At 42.7% G+C, this 12,087-nt stretch overlaps 1 protein-coding gene across 4 annotated transcripts in view; it reads left to right on the top strand.

Moving 5' to 3' along the window:
• Mfsd6 (major facilitator superfamily domain containing 6) overlaps positions 1-8,253 on the top strand; it is a 70,329-nt gene extending 62,076 nt beyond the window's left edge. For 3 of the 4 annotated variants that reach the window (XM_045147848.1, XM_045147849.1, XM_045147850.1), the window contains exons 4-7: positions 800-961; positions 1,831-1,929; positions 3,120-3,400; positions 6,069-8,253. In XM_045147848.1, coding sequence (XP_045003783.1) covers positions 800-961; positions 1,831-1,929; positions 3,120-3,400; positions 6,069-6,269 — 743 coding nt within the window. In that variant the 3' untranslated portion in view covers positions 6,270-8,253. Of the gene's footprint in view, positions 1-799; positions 962-1,830; positions 1,930-3,119; positions 3,401-5,905; positions 5,931-6,068 lie in introns of all 4 variants that reach the window. The other variant, XM_045147851.1, reaches the window with a different exon arrangement.
• The last annotated feature ends 3,834 nt before the right edge of the window (positions 8,254-12,087 follow it).

Here is a 12,087-nt window from a genome sequence, read left to right as displayed (position 1 = left end):
GAAACTGGCTATCATGTACATTGTGGTGGAAATGTAAAATGCTACTGTAGGACAGATCCTGTGAAAAATGGTTTGATGCTTCAAAGTGTTATGTTAAACATCTAATGAAAGACAGGACTAGCTAGCCATTCCACGTCCAGCTGTGTGTCCCAGAAAGCTGAAATCAGTGAGTCAAATAGGTACTTATGAACCAGTCTATACAGTATCATTCACAACAATCAAAAGGACAAAACAACTCAAATGGCCATCAACAGATACAACAGAATATTATCCATGCAGCAGAATATTATTCAGCCTGAAAGAACAGGAGATTCCAACACAGGCTACTAAGTGGACTAAACCTTACCGACATTCTGCTAAAGTAAAATAAACGAGGCACAAACATAACAAATACTATATGATTCCACTTACAGCAAATACCTAGAGCAGTAATACCTCCAGACAGGGAAAGGAGAATGACAGTTGCTAGAAGCTGGTCTGAAAGGTCAAGGGGCCAGAGCTCTCTAGGATGACAAAACTAAAAGCATTTTGGAAATGGGTGGTAGTGATGGTGAGCATACCTGCTACCTCTGAACTGTATGCTTAAAGATGGTTAAAATGATATATTTTGTTATGTATATTTTATTGTAAAATATGTATGTTGCCTATGTGTGTGTGTGTGTGTGTGTGTGTGCGCGCGCACGCGTGCGCAGGCACACGTGTATGTATTATGAGTCCCTGGTTAAATAATTCACTCTACAAATGGGTGGTGTAAGTAGTTCTGGGCAGACATTCACTCCTACCTGTTCTTCCCCTTTAGGAGTGACCCATGCGGCTATCTGGGCAGCGTGCATCTCGTACCTCAGTGCCGCCGTTCCCCCTGAGCTGAGGACGTCTGCGCAGGGCATTCTGCAGGGTCTTCACCTAGGTTTGGGGCGAGGATGTGGTGCCATGATCGGAGGCGTGTTAGTCAATTACTTTGGTAAGAGTGACTTTCTCTTTCTTCCCGTTTTCTTTGGCAAAGATATGATTTTTCTGCCATGTCTAAGTAAATTCTAATTCTTACCAAAGATTATGAGAATTCATTGCCCACAGCCTTATCCTTTCTAGATTTCATGGTCAATCTAATTGTAGTCCATGTGCTCAGGTTTATAAGGTAGCAGAGCCATCTCCTAGGCACTTCTCTGACAGAGAGCCTAATGAGGAACTGAACAGGCTCTTGTGTCGTCACTTGAAAGTGAAGTACAGAACATGCTGGCAACCGTGCTGGAGAAAAGCGGCTTCATGGTTGTGATTCCATCAAGTGACTCTGAACCAGGGAAATCTTAACTGTTTGCAGGATTGATTTGTCACTTGATCTGTTCGACACAGTGCATCTGCCTCATCCACTCTCCTTTATTGGAAATAATACAGGGGCTAAGGTAGACCTCAGGTTATTTGGCTCCAGGCTTCTCGACTGCTCAGTCGTCTAGAAAAAGGAGGTTCAGGTACCCGAGACTTTACAACCCAGTTTCAGCCCTGCTGTTCCAACAACAGATGAACAGGCCTATTTGTTAATAGGTGGGTAGATAGTCTTTATGAAGAGGAGAGTGCCGCTGACTATTCCATATCCTGATGGAAGGTATGCAAAGATGGTTCTTTATTGAACAGATCAAATACCAGCACCAGGGTTTATAAATAACCTCCCAGGCCTGTATTTTTCCATTTCTATAGAGCTATAGGACACTTTTCTCGGGTTCATTGAGAACTGTGCCTCTTTTGCCCTGAACTTTTAGAACACTGACAGTTGGGGATAAAGGTTATCTGCATTTCCTGGAGCTCCTGTATGGCCTGCTCTGTTTGTTTTCAAAGGGGCTGCTGCAACCTTCCGAGGAATTGGCATGGCTTGCCTGGTGATTCTCCTGCTCTTTGCCCTTATCCAGTGGCTGGCAGTGCCAGATGAGGAGGAAGGTAAACATGCACTTCTCTGTGTGTGTGCAGGGGGTGGGGCTGGAGACTTGGTCTCCATGTAACCCAGACTGGCCTTGCTGGGATTACAGGTATGTGACACTAAGCCTGGCTCCATTCTTTCTTGATGGTTTTATTGTTCCAAACCCGTGGGAATTCTACACATGTTCCTCAGAAACCTACAGGTTCTAACAGAACACAACTAGCCTTCTTAGCTACATTTTCTCAGAGTTCACAAGTGAACCCATGTTAGAGAAGGGACCTACCTATTATGCTGAAAAATATAATGATTGTTAAGTTGCTTGAGGTTTTCTCATGTCCATTTTATTTTATGGTGCTCATTGCTTTTAAACTTTCCTGGTACTCCTAAGGGACTTCAGATTGAAAGCAGATACACATAAGGCCTTATGGTAATTTTACTATTAGGGATAAGGGGTGGTATTAATAATTTCTGTACCTTTACTGTCATTTAAAAAAAAAAAAGCCTGAAGAGCTGGAGAGATGGCTTAGTGGCTAAGGCACTTGCCTGAGAAGCATAAGCACCCATGTCCAACCTTCCAGATCCCACATAAGCCAGACACACAAAGGCTTGGCACGTGCAAAGTTGCACAAAGCCACTTGGTGGTGCAAGTGTCGGGAGTTCAGTTGCAGTGGCTGAGAACCTGGCACACCAATTCTTTCTCTCTCTCTTTCCCTCTCTCTTTTTGTCTCTCTCTGGCTTATTCCCTCTAAAATATAAAAATAAAAAAATAATTTAAAAAAAAGTCTGAAGTTTAAACTCGAAGCATCTCCTATAGGTATGGCCTTTATTAAAATCAAGATACAAAAGGGAGGTGATATCAGATATAACGTGTAATTGAGAAAATTTTAGTGACAAAGGTCAACCAATTGAACCTTCCTGTTCTTGTTCACACTGGTCCCAGCCCAAGGCTGCTCTTTGGGTCTCCTGCCCTTCCAGGAGCACTGGCCTCGGTACCTGAAGTGTTTCTTTAGAGAAGAGCTCACATGTTACAGAACCTCAGAGAAGCATTTTAATTCCACTGAGATACTCAGAACAAAGCACCAATCCTGGCTTTTTCTCAAGTAGCTGTGATGATAGGTATGCACCATGTGTCAGGCTTGCTTCATTTTACCTTTGTTTAAATATGTAGAAAATTCTTGAAAAATAATTTCAACATTATTTTTCTCCCCAGACAAGACAATGTTGGCAGAAAGAATTCCTGTTCCCTCCAGTCCCGTTCCCATAGCAACCATCGACTTGGTACAGCAACAGACGGAGGATGTCATGCCACGCATGGAGACCAGACTTCCGCCCAAGAAAACTAAACACCAGGAAGAACAGGAAGATGTGAACAAGCCAGCTTGGGGGGTCAGCGCCTCTCCCTGGGTGACCTTTGTCTATGCGCTTTACCAAGTTAAAGAGATGATGCAGTTGACCAGAGAGAGCCGTGCTTCTGAGATACAGCCTTTACAGGTGAGCAGTGCAGGGATAGCCAGAGCACCCTCATGACCACTCATTTCTAGTTCATCAAAGCATGGTGGGAAAACAGATGTGCAAACAAATGATCCCAGTCATCTGGGAGATCACTGTCCTTTAAGAGTCTTTAAGAGGGAAAGTTTTGCTTTATGGATATCATAATGACTTTACCATAGAGCTAATAATTCTTTTTTGTTTAGAAAGATATATTTTACTTATTTATTTGAGAATGACAGACAGAGAAAGAGAGAGAGAGAGACAGAAAGAGAGAGAGAGAGAATGGGCACACCAGGGCCTCCAGCCACTGCAAACAAACTCCAGATGCATGGGCCACCTTGTGCATCTGCCTTATGTGGGTACTGGAAATTGAGCCTCGAACTGGGGTCCTTAAGCTTCATAGGCAAGTGCTTAACTGCTAAGCCATCTCTCCAACCCAAGGTAATAATTCTTAAAAGAAGCAAATCTAGGGCTGCAGAGATGGCTTAGTAGTTAAGGTGCATGCCTACAAAGCCAAAGGACCTTGGTTCATTCAATTCCCCAGGACCCACGTAAGCCAGATGAACAAGGTGGCATATGCATGCATCTGGAGTTTGTTTTCAGTAGCTGGAAGTCCTGGAGTACCCATTCTTTCTCTTTCCCTCTCTCAAGTAAATAAATAAAACTAAATATTTTTTTAAAAAGAAGCAAATGTATTCCAACTTTTACACTTCTTTCATATTTCAGCACTGACAGATACCAGTAGCAGTAAGAACATATGGTTCTTGCTTTTGGAAATTGTATTTATTAATCTCTATAATTCAGAGTTCTAATTGGATTATATACACTGAGAATACAACAAATACCAATTGAGTTAATTAACAACACAAACCACTATATGGGCCTGACAGGCACAAACTCAGTGGGAGGATGGCTTTGTGTGGTTTTTCCTCATTCCCAGAGGAGTAAAATCAAATCATATTTATACAATTAGTAATAATGCAATGAAAATTGTATCCTGGCTTTGGAAAGTGAGTGTGGTGTCTATGAAGTTTAGCAAAAGGAATAAATCTACTTCCCCGTTTATATTAGGCTCTCCTTTTTAGAGTCATATCAACTCTACATTTAGTGTAGTTAGAGGATGCTGAAGGAAAAAATTAATGAGGAAGACATGAAAATAGAGAGTAATTTCCTTTTCAGAAATTTGTCAAACTACCTTAACTAATCTTGGCTTTATAACCCAATCTTTGAGGACTTTTTATCAAATCTGATTATTCACTGGGAACCCTATGTTGCCCATCCATGCAGTCTTCCCTCCTTGTTTCTGAAGCTAATAAGCCCACGCCACTTCTGCTCAGACCGGGACTACACGTGGGGTGGGGGGCGCTCCCGAAGACCTTCATACTCTAAGGCAGGAAAGTGAAGTGGGACAAAGGCTAGTGGCCCAAGTGGCAGTATTTGCATTACTTCCTGTACTCCTAGGGTTCCCAGGCACGTTAGCTCATCCAGCTCCAAAGATGATTCTCTGCTGGTATGAGTCAAGAGCAGTAAGAACTAATGAGTGGTGGAGGTTATTCTTATGAAGGCATTATAGTATGCTACTTTGTTCACATTGCAAAATCACTCACAGAAATGAAAAGTTTGGGTGGGTATTCAGCTATTGAAACTAGTATTTATTTAAAAGAAACTATTTTTATTTATTTATTTATTTTTCTGAGGTAGGGTTTGGCTGTAGTCCAGGCTGATCTGGAATTGGCCTTGAATTCACTTCAATCCTCCTACCTCTGCCTCCCAAATGTTGGAATTAAAGGCATGTGCCTGATTTCAAGAAACCACACATTTTTAAAATTTATTTTTCTTTTTATTTATTTGGAAGAGAGACAGAGAGAGAGAGAGAAAGAGGTAAATAGAGAGAAGAAGAGGCGCCCCAGGGCCTCTGGCCACTGCAAACAAACATGTGCCACCTTGTGCATCTGGCTTACATGGGTACTGGGAAATCAAGCCTTGAACCAGGGTCCTCAGGCTTCATAGCAAGCACTCAACCACTAAGCCATCTCTCCAGCCCAACAGTCATGTTTCTTGACTTGCAAAACTCTATAGCATTTTACTGAACTGTACCGGAGTGAGTGTGTGTGTACTTGTTACTCACCACTGGTTACATGTGTGTTATTGGCATACCCTGCTCTGTCTTGCTTAGCCTTTAGTGCTTATTTTGAAACCCCAGGTTTACAGTAGGACTTAAGTTATGGGGCATTGGTTTCCTGGTTGTCTTGAGGCTGAGAGTCCATTTTATACTCACTCTTGGATAGAGTATCATCTGGTTCCTACTACAGTGGTCTTAGCAGTTGGCCAGCATTTCGGTTATCCCATGGTGACATGCCACATGTCGGGGGGGGGGGGGCCTCCGGAAATATTTGCTGATGTAAGATGTTTGCATAGCAGTGACAGGAATGTTGGTATTGGGGTTTCCTTATCCACAAGATGAGTGTGCTTATAGTGTTTATGTTTTTCATGCGGCTCTGGCAGTTGCACATAGGAAAAGAGATGAAAGGTAAGAATTTCTGTTATTCCTCTATTTCTTGGTCCCTGAAATGGGCTCTTCAAGCAATCTCCCCATGTTTGCTGTGGCATATATAAGGCATAGGATGTATTTGCTCTCTCTCACTGTGGAACGTGGTTTTACTTCCAGGGGACCAGTGAGAATCGGGAAAATCCTCCAGCTAGCGGAACCCAGCGTGTCCCCTGTGAGGCTCCCTCTGAAACACCTAGAAACCAGCCACCGCCCGACACAGCAACGTCTCAGATTCAGCCCATCCCCGCTCATCCCAGCGTGGCCCCGGGTGTGCGGAGTGAGGGGCAACAGGCTCAGGCAGCTGCAGGAGGACACTGAGGGGTCCCATTTGTCCTACACCTTGCATGGAACTGGGCACTTCAGCCAGGACAGAGGGCAAGGCCCCAACTCTGAACACACCTCACCAGAGGAGCCTAGCACCGCATACGTAAGCTACTAATATCTAAATTCATTGACATGAAACACACACACATACAACACACACACGAGCTACAGTACATGTTGTCAGGAAAAGGGAAACTTGCATAGTCTCATTGGAGATGCTAAAGGAAATGGTGTTTAGTGAGGACTTCTGGTTGTTAGGTCATCAAGCCAGTGCTGTAAGGGTGGACATCAGCAGTTACATTCAGCAAGTGGAGGGAATGAAAGGGTTTCCAGGTAAATGTTGATATAATTTCCCTCTTATGATTATTTATTCTACTTATTGAGTTCCTAATACAAACTGGGAAGGAGCAGTACATCTGTAGTTTTGTTTGTCTTGAAGAGAACCGTGTTTAAAACAGACATATTTAAAAAATAACCAGATAAAAACTAGTGCTACAATGCTTTTGTTTAAATGAATGTTAAGTTTCATTATAAACTTTGCATATGTCAAGCAAATATATTTTTATATGCATATGGTATATAATGAAAATAGTACTTTAAACAGCAAAAGCTGTTAGTGACTACTGAAAGCTAAGCAGAGCTTTAAAATGCCTTTTGTTTTAAATGGGCTTTGAGAATGACCAGAAATGAGGGAACATTTTAAAGACGCCAACCAACTCAGTATCCTGTGGCTCAGTAGACATGGGTTTATAAATATACTAATATTTTCAAATAGCCTCTGTCACTATTTACTATTTTCTAGTGATTTGGGCTCTAATTAGCTAAGGGAATAAAACAACTAAAAATCACTGAATTCCTGAGGGTTCCTTTCATTAAGCAGTACTATTTACAAAGGATAGTATAAGATTTAAGTGCCTGGGGGAGGGATACAACTTTTTCAAAATGACATAGTTAAGTCAGTTTGTTTGTGAAATAGTAAACAGAACAAGACTGGAACAAGAGGGGTGGGGAATAGGAAATGCTTTCTAGTGACTGAAGAAACAAATCTCAGAATGTTCTTTCCCAAGAAAACATAGTCGGACACTGGACTTTTCAGATATAGGGATGCCACTGTGTAAGAAGTATGGCTAGATGACTCACCCAAAATGCTTGCTGCTAGAGAGTGAAGCAGATTATCCGGAAACCTAGGGGAAGCCTGTGGAAAGCAAATGCTGCTCTAACTGTGTGAAGGCCAGTTATATGTATATAGATGTCGAGGATGAACACAGAACCCAGAAGACAGTTACAAACAGGTAGAGCTGATTTGGAGCAGCCGGGATGACTTGCAAAGTAAAGATCCTCCATGACTCAATTCTGCTCAACCCTATGCCTGCCTGGGAGAAGAGATTCTGTACTTGGATGTCAAGCTTCACCAGAAACACAGCTTCAAACAATTGAGAGAAATAGAATTAAACAGATAAGTTATTTTTGCACTTGAACCATACTGTACTGTAAATTATCATGGCTCATTTTAAGTGACCTTTAAAAATCAGATGTATTTATTATGCTTGTGGAATTACAGATGTGTAAAAGTGGGTGACAGGCTGAATCCCACCTATGAATGTACGGTATGTGGATTTGTAAAACTGACTGTAGGGAGTCAAAACCTTGTACCTTGTGTTTATAGTTCTGATTTTTTTTTTCCTTTGAAAAGCCTGCTGTTTTGTGGAAATGCACAGTGGACATGTTGAAATAAAAAGTAAATAGCATTTTTAAATATTTCTTAAATGAAGAATGTGACCAAACAAGTAGCAGTCCTTTGCTCTGTAATGAATGAGACCAAATTCAACATGCCTTTGCTATGAAATGTCTACTGTGAGAGATGCTCCAACAGTGCAGTCATTTACATCTTCATGAGTTTGTGGACTTTGTGACTTCTTCCTGTCCTCAAAGTGCCATATGCCACTTTAAAAACATATTAAAGTGAATTCAAATTAAACTTGACATGAAAATTTTATAACTCCTCTTGAGATCCCTAGACAGACTCAGGGGTGTCACAAAGCCCAGGCTGGTAATCACTATCTTAATGACTTGCTGTCCACTGCTTCCCCTGTGCCTGTAGCGACAGTAAATACCCAAGTGCTGAGTGAGTATGGACCCAGAAGCCAGATGCTAATCACGAATATTCCTTAAAGCCTTAAACAGAAGAAATGACGGGATGTTCCAGTCAGCAATACACCTTCTACAAAGTCTAAGAAAGCCATAGAACGGTGCCTCTTTACTGTCCTGATAATCCAACCATGGCATCGTGAAGCAAATCTGCAAAATGGGTGTCATTATGTGCTGATAAAATTCCCACCTTTGTTCTTAGAAAAACTCCAATGGCACTTACCACAGTTTCCATCTAAATACGAGGGTTCCGAAACTAATAGAGCTTGAGGTACGGGACGAAGGTCATGAAGCCAGAATTCACACTCAAAGCCGCGTAGTGCTAGAGCCTTTATCGGCCGTCCCAGGAGGCAGGAGGACCTCCTCTGCCTTTGTCACACAGAGCAGGTCAGAAAGCAGACCTTCCTGAACCGTATGTGCCCGAACATCCTAAGGACACGGCCTGGCCAGTGGAACTGCTGGGAAGAGGGTGAATTCTGCTTCTGCTCTCCAGTATTGAAGGGTGCCATGGGCTATGTATGACTCTTAAGCACTTGCAATGTGGCTAGTGGCTCTGAGGAATTACATTTCTAATTTCCAACAGCCACTTGTGCTGCATGGCCACCATACTAGACAGTACAGGTGTGGAAGGGGGAAGACGTTGCCTTTGGAAGGACTCAAGGCCTCAGTTTCCTTGATTTCCACAGGAAAGTTAGACCCCAAATCACATTGTTCCTGTGAACATAAGGGTGTACTTATGAAAGAGATGATTGTCAAAAGAAAAATGGTGATTTTTTCCATTTATAGATTCTTCAGTCTTTTCGTGCACTGGCACAAGACAAAGGCTGGTTCTGCAGCCCTAAACCACTCCTGTGCTGTTTCAGCTACACCTTAATACTTGGCTGGGAGCTGAGAGACGACTCAGTGGAGAATGTGCTTGCTCCACAAGCCTGAGGACCAGAGTTCAGATCCCCAGCACCCATGTAAACATTGCGGCTGTGGCAGCCCACCTGTAATTCCAGTAGAGATGGGTTCCCCAGGTCAAGCTGGCTAGCTAGACTAACCAAACTGTGGGCCTCTGGGTTCAGGTGAGACCCTGTCTCAAGAAATAAAAGTGGAGAGCTATTAAGAAGACACTTGGTGTCAACATCTACATGAACACACAGGTAAATCACCTCTCTCTCTCTCTCTCTCTCTCCCTCTCTCTCCCTCTCTCTCTCTCTCTCACACACACACACACACACACACACACACAATGTGTGGCTAAGACTTCTAAACCATTGGACAGTTGAAGGAGCAATACTTGGATAGGGACAGATTAAGAATGTAAGGAGGGGCCTGGAGACATGGCTTAGCAATTAAGCACTTGCCTGTGAAGCCAAAAGACCCCAGTTTGAGGCTCAATTCCCCAGGACCCACGTTAGCCAGATGCACAAGGGGGCGCACACATCTGGAGTTCGTTTGCAGTGGCCGAAGGCTCTGGCACGTCCATTCTCTCTTTCTCTATCTGCCTCTTTCTCTCTCTGTCTGTTGCTCTCAAGTAAATAAAAAATAAAAATGAACAAAAAAAAGAATGTAAAGAGGAATGAAATTTCAAATTAGAAAGTAATGGTCATTATGCCAGGACCAGCTGTGGCTTAGTTTACAAGGAAGTAACTGGAACCAGTGGGCACCTCACCCAATTCCATCTTTTCTGGGCAGCTAATGTAACCACAGGACCACTTGCCCTGTTGTGACCCCAGCCCAGGGACTTACAGAATCTAGATTAAGTCCAGTTCTGCCAGTAAGAGTTTATATGGACTGAGGCCCCTCCTCTGGAAAACTGAGGTAACTCAAATGCCTGCTTCATGTGTCATAAGCACCACTATAGCTGTGTGGCAGAGATGGGACAGAAGGAAGCTGCTGGCTTCCTTGTCCTAAGTGTTTGCTGACACTTAAATCATTCATCAGAGTCCATTCCCCCAAACTATGGTGCTATGCTACAAGAATGTGCTTATACCCAGTAAGCTGTTCAATAAAGCTCTCAGTTCCGATGACTTGATTAAGAGACAAGATTAACCAAAACAAGAGCAGGAAAAGATGGAAGAAATGACAATCACATAAGGTTTGCAGAAGTGATCTTTATTCTATGAGTTCCATTCTTCTTGCTTATCTAAGGTGTTACCAAAAGTAAAGAACTTTATAATAATTTAAGCAATTGGGCTGGAGGGATGGCTTAGTGGTTAAGGCAATTGTCTGCAAAGCCAAAACCGCAGTTCGATTCCCCAGGACCCATGTAGCCAGACGTCCAAGGTGGCGCATGCATCTGGAGTTCATTTGCAGTGGATGGAGGCCCTGGCATTTTCTTTCTCTCTCTCTTCCTCTGCCTCGTTCTCTCTCTCTCAAATAAATAAAAATAAAAAATAATAATTTAAACAACTGTACACTATGCTCTTTCCCACATAGCTTGACAATGACATTCCTTTATACTATAAACTTGTCTTTTAAAAATGTCAAAAATACTTTCTTTCAGGTCTCATCAAGCACACCATAATTCAAAGTGTGGTTATAGACCGGTGCTGGAGCATTCAAAATGTGTATGGCAATATGACACTGTGTGACATGTTGGCACAAAGTTACTGGGCTTATATTTTCTATGTCTTCTACAAATAGTATTTGAGGGCTGGGGAGATGGTTCAGAAGTTAAAGGTACTTGCTTGTAAAGCCTCACGGCCTGGGTTTGATTCCCTGGCACCCATGTAGACCCAGCAGCAGAAGGTGGCACATGCATCTAGAGTTTGTTTGCAGTGGCTACAGGCCCCGGCACGCCCATGCTGTCCTCTCTACATCTCTCTCCATCTCTTTTTCACTCTCTCAAATAAATGAAAATACTGTTTCAACTCTATAGTAACTTAACAGATCTTACACAAGTATTCCTTGCAATGAAGTTGGGGTAAAGTAACCCATCACCTATGAGGGCTTGTGTAGCACAGCCTGGACCACAATCAGCAGTTACAAGGCACCTGGGATTAGCAAGTGTCCACATAAGCAGGGCAGATGTACTTATCACTCAAATGCATTCTCCACAGGGACATTGCACTGAATGACACCTCAGCTTTGCAGCATTTTAAAAAGATGACAATAGGGCTGGAGGGATGGCTTAGCAGGTAAGACATTTGCCTAGGACCCACGTTAGCCAGATGCACAGGTGGGCGCACACATCAGGAGTTCGTTTGCAGTAGCTGGAGGCCCCGGTATGCCCATTCTTTCACCCTCTCTCCCTTTTTCTCTGTCAAATAAATCAAAATAAAAAATATTTTTTAAAAAATGACAATAGAGGGAGCAGAAAGCACATGGGATCCATACACACACACACACACACACACACACACACACACACACACACACACACACACCCCAGGCTCAAATCTGACTCTCCCACTTACACTGCATGCAGGCCTCCTAAATGTCATCTAAATGTCATACAGACACCCCCTATAACTAGACCCAACTATTACTGGTAAACTTTACAACTAGTTCACAAAGCATTTTTGTGATATGTAAAATGGTATTTTTTAGAAGTAGCATTTGAATATCATTGTTAAGCATGGCACCTATGCTATTCTCACCCACAACTCTGGTGTCAAATAGTCCAACAGCTTGCTGTTTGCTACTTGTCAGCTTTTGTGAGGCACCTAGTGTAAGC

This window comes from Jaculus jaculus, chromosome 4, assembly GCF_020740685.1.
Source record: "Jaculus jaculus isolate mJacJac1 chromosome 4, mJacJac1.mat.Y.cur, whole genome shotgun sequence".
NCBI classification, from domain to species: domain Eukaryota; kingdom Metazoa; phylum Chordata; class Mammalia; order Rodentia; family Dipodidae; genus Jaculus; species Jaculus jaculus.
Note: the sequence above shows the minus strand (reverse complement) of the source record. Positions and strands in the feature narration are given on the sequence as shown.